The sequence below is a fragment of the Empidonax traillii genome, unplaced genomic scaffold (genome assembly GCF_003031625.1).
Source record: "Empidonax traillii isolate 1590-97213 ecotype Southwest subspecies unplaced genomic scaffold, ASM303162v1 scaffold431:size823745, whole genome shotgun sequence".
Classification (NCBI taxonomy): domain Eukaryota; kingdom Metazoa; phylum Chordata; class Aves; order Passeriformes; family Tyrannidae; genus Empidonax; species Empidonax traillii.
Genome location: NW_020955624.1, coordinates 522,801 through 549,157, shown reverse-complemented (window position 1 = coordinate 549,157; position 26,357 = coordinate 522,801). Strand labels below are relative to the sequence as shown.

General features: G+C 36.5%; 1 protein-coding gene across 1 annotated transcript in view; it reads right to left on the bottom strand.

Moving 5' to 3' along the window:
* Nucleotides 1-26,357, bottom strand: part of GRID2 (glutamate ionotropic receptor delta type subunit 2) — a 558,809-nt gene that overhangs the window by 258,749 nt on the left and 273,703 nt on the right. Inside the window, exon 4 of the mRNA XM_027894516.1 lies at nucleotides 21,297-21,502. Within this exon, the coding sequence (XP_027750317.1) occupies nucleotides 21,297-21,502 (206 nt within the window). The remainder of the gene's footprint in view (nucleotides 1-21,296; nucleotides 21,503-26,357) is intronic.

Sequence of the window (26,357 nt, the reverse complement as noted above, 5' to 3'; positions counted from 1 at the left end):
AAATGTCATTTAAGATCAATCTAACTTCCCCACCTTCAATTACCCTTGACAACAGAAGCCTGCTCCTGCATTTCACAACACTTAACAGGTTTGTTATTAGGTCATTTTACCTGATTAAACTAATCTAAGTGGTTAAAATCAGCAAAAGGATCCTTTCTTGAATACTTGAATTTCAAAGAGATGAAGCTGTTGCAGCCACCAAGGAGTGAAGAGACTTGGCCAGCCACCTTTACAGAGCAAGTCATTACCAGGTATGGGACTTTAGATTACTGATCCCTACAATAAATGCAAAGGGTCATCATATATCTTCAAGGGTTTTTTTCTCTGTTTTACTATTAAAAAAACCCACAATTGTTTCCATGATAACAGAGGTTTTCAATTTTGCTTGGAAATGAACTTTAATTTCAGGTTTTACATAAGTATGAAAGCCAGGTCTTGTAAATAGAAACATCAGCAGACCCTGAAATGCAGCAAAGCTATAATGTATCTCTAATGACTTCATCTTGGCTAATGCAAGGTATTGCCAGTCAACAGAGGGTAAAATTTCATTCTGGTATTTATGCAATATGAATAAAAAAAAAAATAAATTAGTTTTTTGCTCAATGGCATAAAATGAAGGTGCTGAATTTTAAAGCTCCCAAATCTCATGCGGATTTCACCTCAATTCAGACATTATACTGGTGTTTGGAAATATGAGCCTTTCTGTGAAATTTCCATAAAAATCCAATTTACCTACTTTATAATTTTAAAGGCTTAAACTATAGTGCATGGTTTGTGTTCTCAGTAGCCTTGAAACTGATTTGGTGTTTTCCTAAGCTTTGCTGAATAGTTTGTGACCTTCCTCCTCTCCTCCAGAAGTCTCTCTTTATAATATTAATACTCAGAAATCACAACAAAAAACGAAAAAGCATGTATGTCTAACAAAGAGATGAGGACAGTAGATCACGGCTCTTAATATGAGAGAAAAATGCTCCTGGGAACAGCTTTAGAACACATATAGAAACAAAAAAAGCTACCAAAGAAGCAAACATACTAAAAAAGAAAATTTCCCTTACTTTTCTCTCTGCTTTGAGACTTTGAGTCTCATTTCAAGATAGAGAAGCAATTTGGAGAGTGGTGGTGAATAATGGCAAGCTTATTAGGCAACGCAAAATAAATACAATAAATGAAATTGTGGTACAGTCCATTAAGAATAAAACCTTCTAATTACTCAACTGGATTCCCAAGTTCCCTCTTCTCTGAGAACACATTACCTCCCAAGACTATAACCCTTACTGTAAATATGGATGAATATGTATTACAAGAATCAAGACTTATAAAATCTTCTACTCCTGAAAAATGCCATTAAAATTTCCATTATAAATACACTTCTTGTACCCAGCAGAGAGATTTAAAAACATGGAGGAACTGTGATCAAATTTTCTCTCTCTCTAAAATAATATAACTAGTCAAAAATCCATTTTATCTGATCATAACATCATGAACCCAAAGCCACATGCACTCTAAGGATATTTCCAAATGCTATTTTCATTAATGTCAGGTTTTGCATCTGCAAAATATATTATGAACAATTATGAGATTGCTCAACCCACGCACAGACCAGAATGAAAGTCAGGGGAAGCACAAACTACATATTAATATAACCTTCCTGTCAGTAGGCATAATTAAGTGATGGTCAGCATTATAACATCTGAACTCGGGTAGTTTCCTACTCACTCTAACTGTGGACAAAGAAAGCTCATATTTGCCTGAAATGAATCTACAGGTACAACCCACAGGAAATTCACCTGTTACCAGTGTCCCACCCTAATCACAAAGGCAACTGCACTGCAAAAATTGCTCTGTGTGTGTGAACTCACAGGTTTATTAGAATGCACTAGTCATAATATGTTCTAACAACGCATCAGAACAATTTCATTTGACTTTCTCATTTCATCCACATCCTAACATCGTAATATTATTATGGATTTATACTTATAGTTATATTTAGTGTCACAAAAAGAAATTTCTTCAGGTCTACTTCTTCTCTAAACTTTACATTCCCAAAGGAACTTTCAAATAACAGCCTTTCATTGCAGCTCATTAAAATTCAGAGGTCTAAAGAATTATCTCTTTTGATCAAGCACTTTTACTGCTAAAGTTGAAAATATTGTCTTCTTTATATACACATAAACATGTGATGGAACTCTGTTTCAGATATTCTGAGAAATTTATTATGTAGATACCTGAACTTGCCTATTATTATTTGAGGAGCATCTTTTGTCTCTTCAGTTTGTGCCATCTCTACACGTATTGTGCTGTTGCTTGATCAGGGTGCTGATATAACAGTAGAAGTTTGAACATCTATCCTTACAACTTGAGAGTTGTTAACCTTCATATTTAACGTCTACATTACAAGAATTTTCAATAGTGATTTTGTAATTTATGTAAGATACATTTATTATACACTAAAATAATTAGGTATGCCAAATAAAGCACATGAGTATATTTAATTCTAAAAGATACCTAAGGCATATGTGATATTTTGTGGTCATAAAGCCAAAATTTTTAAAAGAGTGTAGCCAAAGCAATACCTAAGCACACACTTGAGCCTACTAACCCACCTGCTGAGATTCAAAAAGGTCTACATCATATAAATTTCTACTGAGGAAAAATGTGGATTAGGAATCAAAGGGAATTTTAAAAGTTTAACCTCCCTACATGTCAGCAATAGATTTTCAGGGATCAATATAGATTTAATAGCAACACTTTTAATGTTTAACATTTTCAAGAATTTAAACTGAGTTTTAGCACACATGTCAAGTAATTTTGTTTTCAGATTCTGAATCCAGATGATTTAGTCCAATCCATATGAATAGCTTAATGGAGTGTTCCATTTCATAACATTAGAAGCCTACCACGGGTATCTAAATTTAGATTCAAAGCTTAATTTCTTATCTGTCTTATAGACCACCAGTTACCTTTAAGGACTGATAAAACCAATACTGGAAACCTCACTGCTCTCCGAGTCACATGCAGGAAAATATCTTGTCCTTTTTTAGTTCTGAAATTAAAAGCATGACCTGTCTTGATTTCCTATTGCAATGTGAAAGCTTGTTCAATTAATTGTGTCTGACATTTTTTAATGAGCCTTTTCTTACAGCTCTAAATCTTTTCTAAACTAATTATAAATAATGCATAAAATCATATGAATGAGAGGTGTGACAGAGGTCTTCATAATTTCTAACTTCATAACCTGACTGACAGATTCTTCTAGGAACCCCAAGCACTGACTGGTAAATACCTAATTTTAATGATGATTTGCTGCCTCATTCTCCTAGGTTCTTTAAATTTGATGTCAAGTTTCATTTTGAATCACCGTATTTTTTCTCTACAACTTGAACCATAATATTTCTGACTTTCTCCTACATGACACCACTCAGAACAGACTACTCAGAGCAGCAGGCCTGATCTCACACTTCAGTGTCATGTTCAACACTTAGTAAATTTTAATTACTGTTGCAGTACAAATATAAGTAGGGCAAAGCAGTTATTAGAATAACAATAAAGTAAGGTATGAACTAGTATTAATCTATATTAATCAAAACAAACATCACTTTACATATGTTCACTATTTAGATTGTATATTTTTGTATGTGATATATAAGCAAAAAAAAAAAAAAGAAAAAAGATCTCTTGGTAATATATTTTCTTATTGTACATCCAATTGTTTCAAAAGAGACAGACACTGTGAAATCACTGTGTCAAATTAAAACCTTCGTCGAGCTTGTTGCACAGGTAACAAAACCAGTTCTAGTGTCACAGGACACAATAACCCAAACTATCTCTCTCCAAGACATGGCCATTGTCTGTATAACCTCCTCAGCTTAAGGGCTCCCTGTGTCAGAACCTAACTGGTACAAACTAGTGCCAGAAATAGCAGTTGCCTCTTCAGTGTGAATGGGCATAGGGTAACACAGCTTCAAGTTTGCAGCAACAAAAGGAACTGTGTGCTCTCTTGTCACTGAATATCATGGAAGCACCTTTAGGAATGTCAGTTCAACACCAAGTACTTCAGGGAAATATTTTTTTGGTAAAGAGGCAGCCTGTTTTGAAGCTTCACATGCTACCTGAATGAATTTTTCTGGCTTATGTTGTTCTCACTCTTTTTTGTTATGTATGACTTGGCATTACTAATATTCTTAATTGACATGCTAATTTTACAGTGTACTGTACTACTTAAATAAACTGCTTTAATATTATCAAGACTGAGATAACTTGAAAACACTTAATTGCTACTGAAAACAAAGACACATTCCTTGAAAATAATTCCATAAGCTGTTTAGAGAATAGGTATGCACACAGGTAAATAATTTGTTCATGAAAATGAAAGATATTCCACTGCACTAGTGGAAACTGCAGTGTGAGAGGAAATGGTCCTCTCTTTGGCATGTCACGTAGACTCAAGTGGCCTGTGATACTGACTTCCACCTCTGATCTCTCTCAGAGTGACTTTGGTATTGGAGACGGTAAGTCTACTTCAGCATGGCTGAAGTTTACAAGCATAAATGCCTGTCACATTTCCAGTGAGACTTAGGGTCCTTTAACATCTTACTACTCCTGAAAATTTTTCCCAGTTTTGCTCTGGTAGTTCCACCCTGTTCATTAGATGGAAAGAGTATAGCAAGTTTAACAGAGATGAAATAAATATACGCCTCAAAAGTGTTTGATTTAAAGACTGTAATTAAATGATGCACTAGTATTCCACTCTACCAGAAACATTTGTTTTTAATTAACAAAGGGAAAATGTTTATCCATCTGTCACATAAAACAATGCTCCTGACATTCTATGAGGAATTAATTGCTATGGATAATCTGATCTTTAAAAATGAAAGATTTGTGGTTCCATCATCACCAAAACTGGAAATGTCAAAGATAATTCCTCTCGGATGAAAGAGGGAAGGAACTGCAACCTGAGAGCCAGAGATGTGTTGCTGCCTCTTTATAGGAATATACAAATATTGAAGAACACACTCATTTTTGGCAAATGTTAAAAGGGAGAGCACAAAAGGCTAATTTCCCTTTCCAGAGAATACATTACTCCAAAGGCCAACTGTGGAGGTAATGTTGCACTAGATAAATCAGAATGTATGCAACTATCTACAGGAGACTAACAATAGAAAGAAAGCCACACGAAACCAGTGTGCTCAAACTGCAGAAAATTAAATGTTGTTACTTTTGCCAATGACTGAAGAAATTCTCTACGATAGCTTGGTTTATGAAGAAAACCTAGGATTTAATCCGAACAAGTCTTTTTCACTCTTTTTCCCCTTTCATTTCAGTAATCACAGTGGATAGAAAGAAGACCTAGACAATAATTTTTCACCTCAGTGACTATAGCTGTAAAACAACACAAGTAATTAAATTAGGATATGCACACTGAATAACAGTTTAACTCCAGATATGATGTTCTGATGTGTGCAAATAAGGCAAACCCTGATTTAAACTGAAGTATTGAACTAACTTTTAGAGCAGAAGTATTTTATCTCTCCTATGCTTTTACAATACCTAATGCCAGTAAGCTCTCAGCAAGACAAGTCTACAAATACTACGTATAAAATTGTAATGTATTCTGTATCTAAAATTTGCCCCAGAGGAAACAGAGCTGACAGTGTATGCTCTTGGAATATGAGGATATATGATCAGGTCAGGTACCGGTGAAATAAGCATCAGTGAAAGAAAACCTTAGTACATTACAAAAGATGCAAGTTGGTGGTGCAGTCATTATAACTGCATAGACTTACTTACACATTCATTATTACTCAGCTCCTTAAGATATCATTCTTCATGTTAGAATATCTTTAAATGAATTAACTGTGGGAGCTGAAACCTCCTTCTTTCACAATGGTAAAATAATCTGCTAGTTTTAATGGAATTCTGTTTTGCTTTTAACTGTAATGATCAGTCATATTTTGTTTTTTATATGTTTTTTGAGCATGTTCGTTTCCAAGGTCTTCAGTAATGATTTAGTTTGTGAGTTCTACACAGATTTTAGTAATTTTTTGTACTGACCAATTCATACCAGAGCTACATTAAGTATTATTGCATGGCTTTATGACATCAAGAAGCACTCTTCAAGTTTTAATTGGCTATACAGATGCAATAAAAAGGGTGTTTCATTTATTTGAAGACTGCAAATGGAAAGTAATGTTGTAGCTATATTACACGAAAAGCAGGTTAGAGTCATAGAATCATATCACTAAAGCAAACATATCACAACTAAGCAAACAGCTGAATAAGTGAAAGAGTTGTCATAAAGGCACTGCAACATGCAAGTAGAAACACAGAGGAACATGGAACCACAGCAATCAGGAAATTATGAGAGCGTCTGACTTCAGCACAAATAAATTCTTAACACTATTGCACATTGCCCAAGGAACTCCTATAGGTCAAAACCCATCTCAGCACATGCCTTCTGAAAGTTAGTATCTGAAGTGTAAAAGCAAGACAGATCTGTTAAGTATGTAGACAGAGCAATAGCTAGACAAGTGAATGAGGAACACGAAAGAAAAAGGGAATATTAGTCACTACAGTAGGCAGTTGTCTCAGAATAAGAGCTGCCTGTACATTGTCAAGTTGATCAAAGGAGAGGTGACAAAAGGGTTTGGAGGAAAGGTCAGAAGCAGGATAATTATTTGGTTTAGTGTGAATTAGTAGAGTGTTCCTTCCACGTGCAAGGGAAAGTCATGGCAGAAGCAAGATCACTCAGAAGAAAGCAACGAACAGTAATAAATGGACAAAGTAAACAAGATTTGACATCTGAAAACCATTTAAAATTCAAAAAAGGGCAGCATTCAATAATTCAGAAAAGGCTCCAGGTAAAAGCAAAAGCTTTGTGTTCTATGCCACTTAGAAGGCAGATCCAAGAACAGAGAGATGAGTAGAGCAACAAGATAGAGAAAGAACCTTTCATCAGTATTTTAATAGCTTCAAGCTGGGTGAGATTGTATTTATCAAGAGCAGAGAAAGAGATTTTGCAATTGCAAGAAACACATTGTAGCTGTGCACCTTGTATTGAGAAAATCTGTACCTCAGAGTTACTTCCTAGACAGAATCAGCTATATTTAAACACTGGGCAGATGTGAAGACCCTGAGAAAAGGCAAAACTGAGCAATAAGGGACGGACAAGAATATTGCAGCTTGCCCAGAATAATTAAACAAATAAAGGTTAAATGTTTTAAGCTTAGATGATTACACATTGAAGAGATGTCTGAAAGACAGGGACTATGTTTAAGTTGCACAAAAATACAGAAAGAAGGACTAGCAGTCATTAGCACAGAGCAGATTCTGAACTTATGTTCACAAACATAATTTTGCAGACATTACAGACCTAGAGAAGACAGCAGGAAATAATTATGCCCTACTGCAAATCATCAGCATCCCTACTGCAAGAGTCATCCATAGGATGAAAGCCTGCGTAAGAACTATTGATAAACCTCTGAGAGAAAGAACTTACTGATGTTGATAAATCTTGTTAACTACTAACTATTGTCATAAAAATCTTAACAAGAAAGGAACTTCCCCTTCCATCCTAAACTACCATGTAGTAAAGAGAGGATGTGAATACATACTTGTATTTTTGTTACCACTAATAAACAGAAAACTTCAATTTATAGGGAATCATCAGTATGGAAAAACATAACGCATATCAGTAATGTAGATAAAATGAAACCTCCTTGTGCAGAATGTGCACAAATGTAAGAGATGAATCAAATGCTAAACACAGAACAAAAGATATTAACAGCAGTGGGTTGAGTCAAATAAATCCACCCTACAGTGATCATGGATAAAAGCTCTTCAAAAAATAAACATTACCAGGAAAATCAGTTAAAAATCAAACAAAAGGAAATAATGAAGGCTTTCTGTGGAAAAATACCCTGACAACTAATTGTGAAAAAGTAGAAAAATGCTATTTATTTGCACAAATATTCTTTGGTGTGAGAAACATCTAAAGCTCTCTTTATCTTCAGTTCATCATATGTTTTCTGCATCTAAATCACCACCGTTAACTGCTGCATTTTCTAGCAAAAATGATGAAAATTTCCTTGCTGAAAATCTTGCATTTTTGTATAGCACATAATGTTAAATCAAAATTGCAAACCCCACCAGGACAAGACGTGAAACCCTTGAGCAAGTAGGGGTGTGAGAATAAGCAAACTGCAGGATGAACTAAAGTCAACATGACAAGGGAGAAGCAGGCTGCAATGGGAATAGAATTATGGACTGTGAGGAGGTTATAGGGCTCTACACCTTGACTCAGGGAATATGAAAACAAGCATCAAATTTTACAGGTGGATCAAACAAAGAAAACTAAAGAAAATCAAAAATCCTCAAGAAACCAGAAGGTAAAAGTTGCAGTTTAGTGCTACTGAGTGCAGTAGGTGTGACTGCCTCAAGCAAGCAAGAAATGTGCACACAAGGTAGAGAGCTCATCATCTTCAAGTTTCAAGCACTTTGCTTGCAGTCAGATCGACTGAACTGGATGCATTAAAAGAAAAAATGAAAAAGTAGAATATTGGTAAAGTTTGCAGGGGCATTATGAAAAAGTCATATCTCCACCCTAGCATGTTGTGTGCTGCTAGGGAGAAGGGCATCTCATCAGAGCATTAACTCCTGGCAAGGTAAAACTAACCAACCAACCAACCAATCAAACAAAAAACCCAAACCAGACCACACATGGGACTTTGTGTGATGATCTGACATTGCTTTCACAAAGGAGAATCAGACTCAGCCTCCCCATGAAAAGCAGTATGTCATCATGAAAAATGACGATACAAAATAAGCGGGATACAAAATAACTGGGAGTTGCATGCTGACAGGCTTTCCCCTCTAACAGTGTGGGCTAAGCCCCACAGAGAGAGTGAGCTGTTGGCTGGGGTCTATATGAGCACCCGCAACAAGGGGAGAGAGGGCAGCAATGTGCTGAAAGGGATCTATCCAAAGCAATAGGGAATCACTTAAGACTGAGAGTCAGTAAATGATGCCAGTTAGAGATGAAGACAGATAAACTGTATGGAACTCTACAGACTCTGTAGTCCTAAGAGGGTAACCAAAAGCTTCTTCAAAAGGTACAAGACCATAGCCATACTACATTTTATGTTTCATGCCAATCTTACAACGACAATTAAGCAAGAAGGATGAAATGATACACCTGATTTTAAGTAACGATATACAGGGCATCTCAAGAATCTTGCCTAATGGAAGATTTACCAGGCAAATTCCTTTACAAAGGAATTTAATAATATATTGTGTTAAAGCAGAATTCAGTATACTAAGACTCACCTTAAAAAGAAGAGGTCAATATATACAGAAGAACAGTCAAAAGAATAAAATGCTCTTAAGTGCAAATCACATGAATTGTATTGAAGTATAAATTATATAAACTGTTCTGAATGCAAGAAAAGTGTGGACATACATTTAATGCTAATTTTTTCATTTATTTCAATTCTCAACAATCATTAATTTCCCTTGGCCTTCATTGACTCTTTCCACTTTCTCAGCTCTTTCCTCAGTGGAGGGGGTCAATCAGAAAAGTAGCATTTCTCAACAAGCAATATTTACCTGCCAGTCCTGGGAGGGGATGCACATTTTCAGCAGGCTAAAAGCTGTATTTCCCACTCTTGGTGCATATTGGAATTTTTCAACTCAACAAATATAATCCTGTTGAATTTATTCTATAGTCCAAACAAAGTATTTGTCAAAACTGAAAGCGGCTCCAACACTTTCTCCTAGGGGAATTCTAGGCCTCTACTCCTCTTCTCCCAGGCGAATGCATAATGCACTCAAAACGTAACCCTTTCTCCTATTTTTTGTAACATACATTAGAGGTATCAAAAACCTTTAGTGCATGCATCTTTTAAGTATTGTACAAACATAACAAAACACTCCTTGAGCAAATTGTAACAACTGTACCTCAGGGAACATCACTGCATTGACAGAGAGATAGACAATAAACTGTAAAGCCTCTGATTTAGCTGCTAGTTATAAAAAGGATAGTGAACAGAAATGACAATATGAGATAAAGTTCTACTTTAAAAATGAAAACTCAGTTAATTTCATATATTCTTAATACTGTTTTTGAAAATATCAAGAGTCTCTCAAAACTCCAGAATAAAAAAAATAGTAACACAAAGTATCTAAGTTATCAGAACTGACCTTCTATTTCATTAATAGTTCTTTCACTGCATTTCTATGCAATCAATACATACACCTGCATATGTTATATGCAGGCTTTCTTGTGGTAAAATAGCTGTAAGAAATCAGTTATTAGGGTCCTTCCTTCTATCTATCCATTTACTTTTAGATCTCAGGCCTTAACAGGCACTTTCATATTTCCTTCTTCAGTTGATCATTTCCCTTTGATAAAGGACAGAAGCCAGCTGATGGCAGGGATTTTTGGATCTGACAGCCATCTTTAATGAGGTTCATCAAGTTTCCCATGATTCATCTCCATAGGCAATGGCAAAGTTGGGGAATGTAGTCTGAGGGGTTGGTCTTTTCACACACTTCAGGTGTGATCAGCTAGCTGTGATGGGAAAGTGGCGGTACATTATGAGTTCTCTCACCCTGTTCTGCCTCCTCTCTTGTTCAATGTGCATGTAGTGGATGCAGCTGCACTTTAGCCTGCATAAGTCTGTCAACTAGATTGAAGGCAGCACTTAGCTTTCTGCGTCCTCTTTGAACACTGGTTTGACAGTCTGCTTGGATTCACTGTTGCAAGCCTAATTAGGATCCTCAGTAATGGGCAGGTTGGAAGATTAAAATGAAGATTGATTAAACGGACAATGAAAAAGTGCTTTCAGTCTAAACTGAGTAGTTGACACTATGGATACTTAAATGCCCTTCTATGGATGCTTTAACAGCAAAGACGGTGATGTTCTCTCTGTACTGAAAGACCCATGCCTGAAATACAATAGGCTGAAATTTGGCTTGGAAGTAAATTTTAAAGCCTACACAGGAGAAAAGCAGAATGGAAAAAAAAAAAGGTCACACACAACTCTGCAGAGTATGTAGATATTTAAAAATCTGGTTTTATTCTAACCCGGAATGAAGTGCAAGAGTTTTGAAATTTCAAGAGTCTAGGCTCTCAGGTATTCTATCTGACTACCTTGGAAGCCTAGATCATAGGAAATTTGGAAATTTTTGATGGAATAAAACTTCCTAGTTGGCTTCAGTCATGATCTGATATCTTAAAGTCAATGAAGTTTCACCACCATTTAACTAATTTACAGAACGGAAAATATAGGCTTTATTCCTTAAATACTGATTCTAACAGTAGCATACTGCTGGCATGATTTCTGCACTACAAACACACTTTTTGGCTTATGTATGTGTCAGAAAAATATATGCAAAATAGTATCTAAAGAAAACATTCTTTTATTGTATAATTATTAATTTCGACTCCCTAAAATTAGGGTAAACTGTTAAAAAACCAAAATAATCAATGAAACACAAATTAGATCCACACTTACATTGCTAACCAGGGGGTGAGCCAAAGAATTAACAGGGGAAATGAAGTGTGGTATAATTTACACATTTTAAGTGTACATTTTAACCAGGAAGTGAGTGTATTTTGCAGGCTCTTCGTGCTGATGAACAGAATATGGTCAGACTTTGTCACTTGGCTTCTTCAATGCTAGCTAAAGCCTCGAGCTCTAAGGTGCATAGTTCAAACCTGGCTGACAGTTATCACACATTGTTTCTTCAAAGCTGCCCAGCTTAGAGTCTGGCAGACAATGACACTGATAAAGATCTAAGCATGCACCACCTACTCTCCAGATGACTGTCTAACTTCATCTGAGGCCAAACCAAGAGGGCATTCACAGAAACAAGTCTTCACTGAGAAGGCAAAAAGGACTCAAATATTTTATAAATCACAGAACAGTTTACAGCCACACTGACACACTGAATCGCACTCTGAAGGGGACTAGGAACTACTGTACAGATCAGGTTTGAAGACCTCACATAAATTTGAACAGCTTATGAGATGAAAAGTAATATTTTATATAAAATATATATTTTGTATTTTATATAAAAAATATATTTATATAAAATACATATTGTCTTATTCTCATCAGTGCAACTGGGATGCACTGTTCTATTATTTAAATAGAAGAAATAATGGCTACTGGTTCTCATTTCACTCTAACAGATGGACAAAGCAATTTAGATATTAATTGATTGTGAATCAATTAATTGTGTTTCAGGATTAGGAACAGTCAACAGAGAGTTTTCATGGTGGCTGGGAAATCAGTTATATTCTAAGGAAACCAAGGTAAGCTAATGCAGTGACTATAGTTCTATTTTCTGGTGGGAAGGAAGGAGGCAGAACAGTTCTGCCAATCAGGCAACATCACTTTGGAGGAAGAATTGGATTAGAAATATGTCAGATCTTATCTGCACTATAAGCTAATCCTCTCCAGCTGTCATTTTATTTCAAAAAGACTCTCATCTCATGGCAGTCAATTGCATATTAGTTTTGCAGATGTTCAGAGAAGGCTTTTTGTAATACCTACATGAATCAGCCACCTTCAGTTATGTGCATAATATGTACTTTAACACACTGACTGTCTCAACCAAGGTGTATGAAATAGCTTTTTTCATTACTGTGCTTTATTTTGTTGCCTTTTTTTTTTTAATTTATTTACTCTGTTTGTCTTGTTGAAGCAATTTACTCTCAATGGGAAGATATTTGTCTCTCAAGAGGAATGAAACAAGAGCTGTTTACAGTGAAGCTATAAAAGCAGGAAGGATGGATAATCAGTAACCAAGATTATCACATCCAATTAAAATCGCTGATATAACAACAGGACAATATAATTAACTGTGATAGCAATTTAAGAAAGTAGAACAAAGGAATAGCTGACACAAAGTGAAGAGGAAAAGAATTATTACATTTTTAAAGATCATGGGAGGTCAACTCCTCGATTATTTGTTTTAGTCCAGAAAATAGCAGACCCAGCAAGTTCCCAAAGAAGAGAATGTTAATTACAAAGTCACTGAAAGCCATGAAGAGTAACAGAAAAAATTACAGGAAAGCATAACCAAACAGTTATCTGCACAACAGCAAATATTATGACACTCTCATGAAGTGCATAATACATCTTCTGCTCTGTACTTAATCACTAAGCTCCTCTTCTCTTAAACACACTAGCAGTTTAACTACTGATTTCAATGCAAAATACTGGTCAAAGCTTACGTATGTAGAGGTTTTTCTTGTTTTATTATACTCAAAGATGAATTTTATTGCATAACTTTGTGATGCTCTTTCCTCACTTTTCACATACGAAGCATGGCTGATTGAAAGATGAGTATACCTATATGCTGCTTCTCCTCAGCTGCTGTTATTAGCAACCTTAATCAGAAAAGAAAACCAACATGAAGCCAAAAGAAATGTGCCAGCTGAGCTCCAGCCTACTGATATTCAACCTTACTTTTCAGTAACAGCAAGGTACAGCCTTAATTCTAGAATTCATATCAGTGCAAAGGACCTGCAGACAGCTGCCAGCCCCTGCTCTTTTAGATGGAGACCCTCTGTGTTGGGATAGATTTCCCACAATGTTTTCTCCTCACTTTGGATACTAAAATAAATGACCTTAGTTACAGCAAGCACTGCATTCTTTTCCAAGAACTCCAACACTGCGTTGCAAACCTGAACTTCACTGTGTCTGAAAATAAAAAACCAGAAAGGATTGCTTAAGGTTATAGTCTCAGTAATGACGACATAATACAAAGCCCTCTGAAGCCAACTTATTTTACCAGTGACACTTACTTTCCTCTTTCCTGTTTTGCAACTAAGATGTTATATCTTTGAATTTTCACCTTATGGTAAGTAAATGCATATAAAATCTAAACTAACTAAAAACTAAGCTCTAATGTAAACTGAAATATAAACTCTATTTTCATAAAGCCTAGGGAAAAAACACCACAATTTTCACATCCAGCCATTTAGCCATCAGCTGGATGGCCTTTATACAAGAGCATAAAAAGGCAAGGAATTGGACTAAGCAGTAAACTAACAGTTTTCTCAGGTTTTTTCTGAAAGGTAAAATCTAAAAACTTCCAAAGTCCTTGTTTCCCTTCTTGCAGATTAAAAAAAAGTCAGAGAGATTCTTGCTACATTTAGAGGATGGTTCAACATTCTGAACGTGTTTTCTGAACATCCCTTTACTAGAAATTTGGAAGATCCTATCAAGTAAAAAATCCTTTAAGCCTATATTTCAGTTTGCAGCTATAAATTCTGTACTTAATGCTGGTGAAAAGAAAAAAAACAACAAAAAAAATACATTTGATAACATTGTAATTAACAGCAATAAATTACAGTGGAGTAAGCTGAATAAGATTTATTCCACTACAAACAATGGTGTAGAGAATGGACTTAAAAATAGCAATTATGCTCTACAAGAGGTCTAAACAGCTGAAATACTAAGGTGAGAAAGATTACCTTAAGGATTAGTGCATTCAGCTAACTTGTAAGAAAAACAAAGAAGCAGTCACCGACGGAAAAATCTGATTTTAGCCTCTGAAGACTATCACTGGATATATGCTGGATAAAATCCAGTATAATCAACACACAAACATATGATAAAATTATGGGAAAAGGAGATAAAAATAGCAGTAGGTAAGTTCATATGTCTGCTGCTGATTCTTCATTTTCATCACTGACACCTGAAAGAGAACTGCTTGAACAACTCCTGCCTTTAGAGGCTTCAGACTTGTATTATATGCAAATAGGATTGTTTAAAAATTCCCAGAAATCATTAATAAACTTTCACAAAGACAATGTTGAAAATCTCAGAGGGAAATGATGCTGCATATCTGAATACATGATTAAAAAATTACTTTTTATTACTATTAGGACAACGGGCTACCAGCTACTACCACATTCAGCAGTTTTTCAGAAAATATAATTCAGAAAATTATGATGTACACACAATTGTGACAAAACATCAAGCGACTCCTCAGTCGAATGGAAAATGCAACAGGTTTCCCATGAAACCTGGATATTTTTCCAGACCATCACTGCTGAATTCAAGTGACAAATCCTTGCTCATCCAATCTACATGTTGCCTTGACAAGAAAAAACTCTTCTGGTAGTAGAGTTTATTTGAAAACACAAAACTGAGGGTGGGATTTACATGGTAAATGATTATGCTTTTACCATTGCAGAAAATATATGTATGTACACAAAGTACTTTTTAGCTCATACACACTATATACAGGTATGCAGACATATGTATGGCAGAAAAATTGGGCTTTCCTAAATCCCAACTTGATGCCTGTTCCTGAATGTACCTAGGACTGGCAGCCTATGGCATGCATGCAAAAGGCAAACTAGCAGATCTTAAATGTAAGAGGGTAAAAAGCTCAGCTTTACAAGGTTTTAAAGAGGCACCCTGCAAACAGTAGCTAATAGCTCCAAATTCATCTGTGCTGCAAAGAGAGGCGAGGTACTACGTATCACATGCAAATTAGGGGAATAATAGATGACAATGTCTTCTGCAGGGTTAATTATGTGGACCTGATAATTGTCTGGAGTCTTCCACATCGCCCTACTATGTATGTTTCCTGTCCACACCTGAACAAAAAAATCACTGCCATCTTCTCCCACTGGAAACTTCAGAATTTTGACTGCAGGTTTCAGTGGAAGTGGCACACAGATGCCTTGGACTCTTGGCTCCTATTTTCAGCTGCATTCACTTCACCTCATATTTGTATATCACGTGTTTGACTAAATACAGGAACATTTTTCTTATTAATAAAAAGAAATAAAAGAATAACTTGGTTAATCTTTTCCTAACCTTCCTCAGTATATATTTAAAACACAACGATGCAAACATCACAAAATAAGGTTAAAAAAAAAAAAAAAAAAAAAAAAAAAAAAAAAAAAAAAAAAAAAAAAAAAAAAAAAAAAAAAAAAAGGAAAAGAAGCAAAAGACTAAGCTTCCATGAACTTTAGACACACGAAGGCTGAGTAAACCTTTTGGAGAAGTTGCAAAAACTTTCCTAATTTACAGTAAATAAGCTGCTTAAAGAAATAAGTCTAGTAAGAGCACTATGTAATACTAAAGCAAATGCCTGTCCTTAGAACTAAACAATCCATGATTTTCTTCATGATCAGATCTACTACCTCATAAAACACTATGTCACTAAATGAAAAAAGATAAAAAAACTGCATTTCTTTCAAATAATTACATTTAAAATTAACTATTATTTTCAACAGAGAGACAATAATCAAATATAATAAAAGCCAGGGCATTTGCCACCAGGAATAATTGTGTTTCACAGGATAAATGTTACTTCTCATTCTATTCACGGTAATCATTAGAAAAAGCATAGTGAATGGTCAATAACATGAGGCAATTTAAATTGCATTTGTTCCTTAAACATTCACTTTTTTTTCACTTGCCCACTACGTGGCAAGAACTCTTCAGTAATTAATTTATAAACTTTATTGTTTATTGTCTATTGTATATTTTATTGTTTATTTTATTGTCTATTTATTGTTTATTTTATTAAAGACAATATTGTCTTTATTGTCTATTTTAACATTTCATTTATAAAGAGTTTTTTTATTCATGAAAGTAGCATTGTAGCTTCTTTTCATCGAAGGTAACTTTATTTTAGAACTGTCCCACACCAGGGGAAGATGGACTGCCTGGGATAGAAAAAAGGACTTTATTTGCAAAATCATTTGTGATAGATTATACTAATGCTGCAAGCTACACAACTTTAATTTTCTTTGAAAATAAACATAGAGAAATAAAACATCACCTATAGAAGTAAGCACAATAAGCATGTCTGCATACACACAGGCCAACATATTATTTGGTACAACTCTCAGATTTGGCAGCAGCTACTTTTGTTGAATATATCTTTTAAATAATTATAACCTAGTTCTGTCATGGAGGTGTGAGCTTAACTTTAAATAGATGTTTAACAGTAAACATTTCCAATATCTCTAGCATGCTTGAGGTCTGGACATCGTGGGGTCCTGTAACTTCAAGTTTATTGCAGAGTGGAACCTTTGTAAATAAATAGTTATTATTTTCATTAACATAAACCATATAGTGTACAGTCAGCTGAAGAGTAGTACTCTCCGATTTTGGAACTGTCAGTGCTCAATGCATCGATGGTTTGAGGTTGTCAAGCCCTCAAACAGCACATCACCAGCGCCCTAAAATTTTTTCCTAGATAAACGTCTGAATCTGAGTGCCCAGGCTAAAAAGAGTTCTCACCTCTCTCCGTACAAGGTAACTACCCCTGCAACAGAAGCAAGAGAGGGGACCTCTCAAGGGGCAGCGAGGTGTAGTCATATCTGCTGAGTTTGCTGGGCTGGCATTCCCTCCAGTGCCTTCAGCCCCTAGACCAAGGCCTTCCAGAGCTTGCCTGTCAAAACTCCAGCAAAATCCCTGCCTGATGCTAGGGCTCTTCCACATGTGGCCTACTGGATTTTCAGTGTGTGAAGTCTTCTGCTAGTTGACCTAGTTTTTTTCTATACTAAAAAGATGAATTAGTCCCTGCTTTGTAGTTCTGTTATCTGCTCCTGAGTCTTTGGACAAAAGAACACAATCACGTTTCTGAACACAGTCGATAAGGTAGTTTCCTTAGCTAAACAGAAATAAAACTGTATGCAGAGATGTACTGACAGCATTTTTGTCCAGTTGAAGACACCTGGTTTTCATCTTAAATTCTTGCTTCCCACACTTGTTTTGTTATCCTCAGAACCTATGTTGCAACCTGACTTTCCTGGCCTGCTCCTCCTCCACCTAAGCAGCCTTCTCCTTCTCACACTTGACTTGAGAAGTCCTTCCTTTGCAAGGCGGGCTCAGCATAGGGGTGTTTTCTCTTTTCCCTTTCCTACTGTTGTTTTGAGATGCGTATATGACAGGGCGCACGTGATGGTAGAGACTCTCAGCCCAACGAGTTCCTGCTCTTTTGCTAAGGAACCAGGTGACTTTTTTATTATTTTTTTTTCCATTTTTTTTTTTTTCTGCCACTTTGACCCTGAATTTTTGTTGCCATGCTCAGCTGGCAAGGACATCTTATTTCTCTTACCTTATGTGGCTTTTCATAGCCTGCAAGTTCATCACAGATCAGAAGAACACATGAGAAAGAAAACCAACTCTGCCCCAAAATATAAAGCAAAATAAGTGACACACAGTTCACATTAAGTGACACACCAGGGCTACCAGATAGCATAGCAAGTTTTGGTTCTGAGGTGGTCTTAGTAATCACTAAAGTTTCAGTAGGAATATTTTGCTTCACCTGTGGGACCTGAATGATTACTTGAGAGTATAGAAGAACTGCATTCTACTGAAAAAAACTTGAACAAGTCACCAGTATATCCCTGGCAAAGAATTTTCTGAGATGCTGCCACAAACTTATCTGGCAAGAGGTCCAATCTCTACGAGCTCCATACCTCCACACTCCTCCACACTATTTCAGCATAATTTTTTTCCTTCTGCTCTCCCATCCTCAGCTCAAAGTAACAAAGGACAATAGGGAATTCAGCTGCATCCTCCCTCTCACTTTACATGAATCCTTTAGCCAGTAAGGAGAGATGCTGTAATACTTGCTCCTAAGTCTTCCTGCCTTTCCGTGCTGTATGGAAGGCAAATTAATATGTAACAGTTAAAGAGAAGGTGGGCTTTTATTTCCACAGTCAGAGAAGTGTATTTACTTCTTAATCTTCATTTTATTGACTATATAAGTACAGATCTCATCTATCTGAGCTCTAGAGATAGAAAAGCTGGAGAGAAAGAAGCATCTAACATTAAAAAGCAATACTGCTTTAAAATAAAGGAAAAAAAAAGAATTCAAACACAGAATTCCAAAGAATCTGAACGAAGATAAATTCTACACAAGCAAACTCCAGTTTACAGACTGCTTATTTACAAAGCCCACTGTCTGACCATTTACCCTGGAACAGTTGTTACTTGCATAGTAATCAAGACCACGCTTACTACAGCTGTTGCAGAGTGAATGAACCCTCTTCTCAGCTAAACAATGAAAGGGTTCAGCCAAAACAGTCATCTAAGAAGGCACCAAGCAGTAGAGACTATGTGAGGTCTGGGGAGAGAAGCTGACAGCTTGGCAGCCAACTAGGCAGCCAAAATTTCCTGAGCAGAAAAGCCACAGAAACCCCAAAGGGCTTTTCTACATATGCAGTTGTTTCTGATTATCTTCATAAGGTTTACATGCTAAATCCACTAGGTTACACTGAATTTCCAAGCTAAACTGGTTATGCACAAGGTACAGGCTTTGGAATAAGCATGTCCACACTTGAATTTTTGGGGGAATTTTGTAACCCTTTAGCAGTCCGTAGGCTTTTTAGTTTGCCCATACAGTACAGCTGCTGGTTCGACTCAAAATAACACTTTTCAATATCCATTGGCAAAGCTATCCCAGGAAATTTCTCCACGTGCGAAGACTTGGCATTGGAGCACAGTCATTACTTCATTCCCTGTCACCAACAGAAATGAAGTGTAAGAGTAATCACACTTCTATTTGAGTAACTCTTCCTATGAAGAGGCTCCTGCTGTCAGTTTACCAGTCACATACAGTATTTCAAGGAAATGCTGTTATCCTGGCAAAAACCTGTAACATGGCACCTGATGTGAGACTCTCTCTTTGAACCCCATTTGCAGAAGAAGATAAAGATCTTTCCTGGTAGTCTTACATATTGCAGAGAATAAGAAATATTGTGAGTCTCTTTTTTTTCAGGATTCTTTGTTGTGGTTGGTTTTTGAATTTTTTTTTTTTTTTTTTTTTTTTTTGAGGGACAGAGATTGAAGATTTGGTTTAGCTGGTTTTTTTACTGGTCTTTCAATTTGGGGGGTTTTGAGTAGCCAATGTCAAAGTAAGAACTCTAAAATAAGTTGTTTACTTTCTTGACAAGACATACGTGACAACTTCAAAAGATGACAATAACTTTGTTACTATGCTCAAGTATGCAGAAATAAATTATAAAGAAAGTGTACTCTAAAAAAAAAAACAAGTCTGTTACTCTGTGTGAACAATACAGGAGTTTTGTTTCACAAAGTTATCTTGTTTCACAGAGTTATTCAGAGTTAGAGCCCTGAACCATGCTGCTTTCAAGTTGAAATGTGAAATACCTTATAATGCCAATTGCCAAAATACAAAACACTTGTGACCTGGGTAATGAAAACACTGCAGACCAGTGTAAACATGCCGACAAATTGTGTACATCTTATAAAGCACTTCAGACATTTGGATAGAGCAACAAACCTTCATTACTCAAGTGTGTAATGAGGATAGTGAAATGCCTAGGCAAAAAAACACAAGGGCAAACAAAATTTGGAAAAATAAACTTATAAACCCCTCTTCCAACTAAAGTTCTTAAAATTCACTCCAGGTATGTGCAGATGTAATTTTAATCTTCAATTTCGGCAGACCAAAGCAATAGGGAAGTTTTGAAGAAAAGTAATGCAAGTTACAAACAGATCCAAAGAGAACTTACTGAAGAAAGAAAGCATGTTTCTATGGAACAGAAAACAAATAGATTTTTAAGCAATGGTTGATAATTGAAGAATACACACTCATATGAAAAACCACATTTGAAACAGCACAGTGCCGTGTATCGGGACCCATGCCACTCATTTAAAAAAATTACACACCTCATAGTCAAAAGTGATACAGTAGTCTTCTATCTCTAAATTTTAAAGAACTTTAAAGAAAATCTGGTCTACATTGCTTGAAAACATGACTTTAGCCTATCATTTTGAATTCACGCAAAATCAAATCCTCCATCACCCTACTACTCCCAGTGGTTAATAAAAGATCATTATCAAACTTTATTTTACCAAAAAAACTAAATTCCAATTAGGTAAAAACATTTTATCCAAAAATATATATTATATATATATCTAAATAATAACAAAAATTTCAGTTGTAAAGAATTTTTTAGTGAGGGACACAATGAGAAAGGAAATGGCAATAGAGTAACCACGAGATTCAAATAGAAGTCTGAGGGCTAATTCTTCTGCATATTTCCTAAATGCTTTTGCTCATGCAGAATGATGTTAGACTGTTCTGTATGAACCTTGATGAGCATGAAAAAACCACCCTTGCATGCTGATCTTTGAAGAGAGAACATTTGAACTTCTAACTGGGGCTTTTGCTTTTTGGGTTTTTTGTCTGATTATTTTATGAAGCTAAATAAACTGAATCTTTTGACAAACAGCTGCAGTCTTTGTCAGCAAAACAAGAAGACAACCTCCTGATAAAACACATACCTCCGTTAGGAATGACTTGGCTGTCGAAGGGTTCATTATGAGAATAGCCCGTCTCAGGGTATCCCGGTAGCGGTTCAGTTCTTCTATTCGCATAGTGGCAAAGAGCCCCGTGATCATTTTATTGATGTTGTTTTCTACTTTCTGCAATGCTACATCCATTCCCTGTTGAGATACTTTGTCTAAAAATTCTTGTATTCCACGGATATCTGGAAAAATCAGAAGGCAAACAAGATGTTAATTGGTATGTGGAAAAAAAGGACACAAATAGCTGATCAAACCATCTCACAAAAAGTGTTTTGTCAGGTAGATCCCTACAGGTTTTCACTTAATATTCACTAGATCTCTTCCTGAGCTATGCTCATTGCATTTCTTAAAGTACTAAAACAGGAGAAAGATCAGCTACTCTTCAAAAGAACCACTAGAAAACAAGCCTACAAATACTTTTAAAAACTTTCCTAATTTGGTCATTTAATCACCACAGTTTTTCCTAACCTTTCTTAAAGGACTTTCACACTGAAATCCATATAGAGTAGTGAAGCCATGGTGACCATCACATACAGTGCTTCCTTCCAGCGTGGGTTGCTGGAGGGCAGCTGAGGAGGAGAAAAGTGGGAAGGAGATTGTTTTCTTTTGTGAAATTCAAAATTGTGTTATCCACTGCCATGCTGTGTAGCTTAATGTATCTATGTGAAACTTGGGCTATTCACTCTTCAAGAAGTCCTAACGCTGTCCTAAATTTCACAGTTATTTATTTCCTTCAAAAATAAAACAGAAGACAGACGTTCAGTTGCAATGATACTGCCTGATCTCATCTGAAAGTAGCTCTGCTAGCTGAATTTAACAACTTTGCCACAGCAAAATGCGCTAGAGGAGTTTTCTGGCTCAGTCTGATTAAATCCTTCTTTAAAAATTACTTATTGATCAGTAAAATGCTAACTGTTTTCACTATCTATTTTGAAATATCTTAAACATCTACCAAACTTACATGTCCTCACATTGTTATGCTCCTTCAAGCTGGGTCAAGACTTTGAAAGGATTTTTTCCAGCACTGAATTCCACAAGAGTAAGCAAAAGTCTTGCTTGACTTTTTTCCTCTGCCCTTTTGAGAGGCTTTATCTAAAACTCCTGACTTTAAGCTTAAAATTTAAAATCATTCAATGACTTCACAAGTCAGATCAGGGTCTCCTGGACCTCAGGAAAATCCCTTCTGCCTCACTGAGTCCTCACTATCTGACCTCTACTCACCACTGCAGTTTCTATCTTTTTTCTGGAGCTAAGCCACTGGTTCCCTAATGTGACTCCTCTCTCCGGCAGTCACTCTGACCTGCTGTCCCAGAGGACACTCAGCAGGACATCCTTCCTTCCCTCCTGGCATGCAAGCCTCCTGCACACCCTGATCTCATTTAAGGGAACAAGACACAGCTTTAGAGTCAACACAACAGACACTATGTGACAGAGACATTATGGGGAAAAAAAATAGAGGAAAAGGAAACCAGTACCCAACATAAACATGAATTTCGGAAGAAACATTTATTTGAAAATAAAGGTTCCTCAGATTTTGGAGGATATTTGTGGTTAAAATCACCAGAAAATATTTCTCACATTAGGATGCTAAATCTGGTCTCTCCTAGGTGCATAGTCTTAGATCCAATCTCTACTCTACTTCCCTCCTTCATCCCTGGTGCTCCATGAGTTCTTTATCCTAATCACTCATTTTCCAGGTGAATAGTCAGACTTGAAGATACAGGCTGATTATGTGTCTTTCTTCATGAAACCTCTCACAGTTGAGTAAACTTCCAATTAGACTTTTGCAACTGCTTAGCTACTCAGATCTTTCATCCTGACAACAGGAAGACCTATTGTCTTCCCCTACTCCCTTGCCCTTCTTATGGAGGGTGCAAAGTTGGGGAAATTCTATTTAATCCTAGCATACATACTGCTGGAAGTACCTTAGATACAGTTCACACATGATGCAAGAGGACAGCAAAAGGCTGGAAAATCAGACTGAAAGCAGACTGGAAGGATGCCTAAGCACGTCAGACTCTAAGCCCTGGAAGAGATGTTAAATAAATAGTCATAAAGTCCACTAGGAAAGGGTTCTTGGCTGGCCTTTAACGTGGTCTGTTTTCAGGTGATACAAGTGACACCGTGCTGGCACATTGTGATAGCAGCTGAGGGTAACTCTATGACAAGCCACAGGAAACAGTGGGGCATATAACTGTTTACCAGGATCCTGTTAGCTACATTTTAATAGGGGTACACTGACAGGTGACAGCTTTCAGAGGAACTGAAGCAAAGACCAGAGCAAATAATGAAAATCACTTATTTGGAGACAAAGTTGTGAGAAAGTCTAAAATTTCCCTCCAAAACTGCCTAGACCCCAGCACCCTCCATAGCTGTGGTCAGTCCTGAGGCCAACATGCCTGGGCTGAAGGGGAGAATTACGTGACTCCCCACACAGTAAAGCACCAGCTACATGACAGATACACGTGTGTGAGACACCCTTGAGAAGATTATGGAGATGTCAGATGTGGATTTAATGTGGGAACTACAATGGTGAAAGTGTAAGATCAGTGTGACTTAGGTGCAGCTAATGGCCACAGCAGACAGACACTAAATGGTCCAAAGGGAGCCTAGGAGGAATAATCCAGCATCCAGACCTGATGGACCTTCAGGGAAAAGCTGGAAATACCTGAGATAGGAATCTTTATGCTGACATTGTTGGAAAAACTGTACCAAAATCCAAGCATTCCTCTTTTCCAATCCTAGGGAATACTTCTTTTACTGAGCTATACATTTGGGGATTTGATGGGGTCCAACATACCCCAAAGTTTAAGGGTTCTGAAAAACATAGGTGATTTTAGCATTTTACTTCAGGTTATGGCAATATAAAATAGAGAAGTTCTGGGTTGCACAAAAATCCAGCAGCCCTATGAGGAAGATCACATTCACACTGCTTATTTTTGGCCACAAACAGTAGCATAAGGAAAACAAAGTTTGGTCTGCACAGTGGACAAAATTTGCTGCCTGCATAACCAGCAGATATGTACTAAGTAGAGAATATTACAGACAACCATCCTCCTCCAACACCAGAATCCATGAGAGATGCTTCAAATTATGAAGAAGTAGTCATGCAATAGCTTACAATCAAACAGTACACAAAAACAATTGAACAGAGTTAGTCCAAGAAGTCAGACTGTCACAATCAGAAAGCTGGGTCTCCTGTCTAGACCTCTAAAATACCATGAACTGGAAAGAAATGGTATTTTAGACGTTTAGGCTACTTTAGACATTCATCACCAAAACCTCATTCTCTAGACACTGCCAAAATATCAGTATTACTAAACACTCATAGGATAGTTTAACCATGAATAAAATACATGCATACCCTAAAAATAAAGTTCCATAAGAGAATCAGATACTAATTACAGCTTCTATTTAATATCTAAATCAGGAAAATTAGATTCAGTCTAATCAGAGATGTTAGAATTTTTCTGGCACTTTAAATACCAACAAGATTATTTGAAGTGCTACAAATATGCTTAGTTTTATGCAATGATAAAATAACTTCTTTCTACTTTAACCCCTTCATTCTAAAGTTCCTGAAGCTCACTCACTGAGGATAACTGAGCATGAAGATAAATTAAATAAAAATATGGGTAAAACTGACCAGTTGAAGTCAAGATTACTGAAACACAAGGAACACATGGAGATGGTATCTAGATACACTTTTAAACTACCAGGGAGAAAACTTACTCAGTCTAGGAAAACCTTTTTAAAAACTCAAATTCTATTTCATAAATCCATATATTCTTCTCTGACACCAGAACAAAGTAAGCAGGAGCCGCCAAATGAGGACCTTTTTCAAAACAAGAACAATTTCTTTTGACTTGAATTTATAAACCCACTGCAGTTATTGACTGATACTCTCCATAATTGGTGCTGACCCGGAAGCCAGATTATGGGATCAAATGGCTCTCCTTGCCATGAATATCTCAGAATACAAAAAAATGAAACAATTATATTGAAACCTCACTAAATGATGGGACAAAAGGGTCAGAGGTCCAGTATTACTCTACAGCTCTACATTTATTAGGTGACCATGCCAACAGTATTGTATCTGTAATATACTTTGAGGAAAACACTACTGTCCTAATGGTAAAGATACCAAACCAGGATTCATAAAACTTCTTGACTACTTCTGTCTTTGGCATTGATACAACACAAAAATATGGGCAGGAAATAAATATAGACTCTGCTTACACCTCAACTTACCCAGTGCAAGAATAGAGATATTGGTGATGCTCACCTGCTGCTATGAAACAGAAGAGAACACATAAAAACACCCTGCAATTCAAATGCTATTTAAATCATGATGGTACTTCCAATATTTCAGGAGCAAGTCACGAGCAATGATCATATTCAAAGCGTATGCCAAAGAACAGATGCTGCCACTGAATGGGCAGCATTATCTCTCCTGCGTGGATTGTCTGAAAGTGGCACATATCCACACTGAACTGTGGAATCATCTTTCTAATAGATAAATTCCTTCTGCAGAAAAATCTGGCAAGCAACCTGTGGCACAGATGGCTTTGCTGCAGAGACACAGGACTGTTCGTGTCTGGAACACAGGTGTTTCTTGCCCTGAATTTGCTAGCCAACCTGTTGCCCAGCCAGAAGTCCCATTTCTATTTTCTATTTAGATCAGATGAGTCACAGTTATTGCCAGAAATGCAGAAGAGTTTCCCATTATCACCAGTATTGATTATCCTCCTTAGTGATGAAAGCCCAAGTTACCACATAAATGCAGACCAATGCTAAAGCTACAGTTGCTATCTCCTCTTCCAGCTCAGTGTCACTACAGTGTTATATTTCCTGTTTTTTCACTGTAAGCCATCACTTCCAGTGTATACATGTATGCACAAAACCAGAATATCCCTCTGCAGTCAGCATCACCTATAGGGTTAAACCAGGCTGGAAATCTAAAAGAAACATTACCAAACATTCTCTTTAGAACCAAAACTGTGTTCAATTTAAGAGATTGTGAGGGTGGCCTGGAAA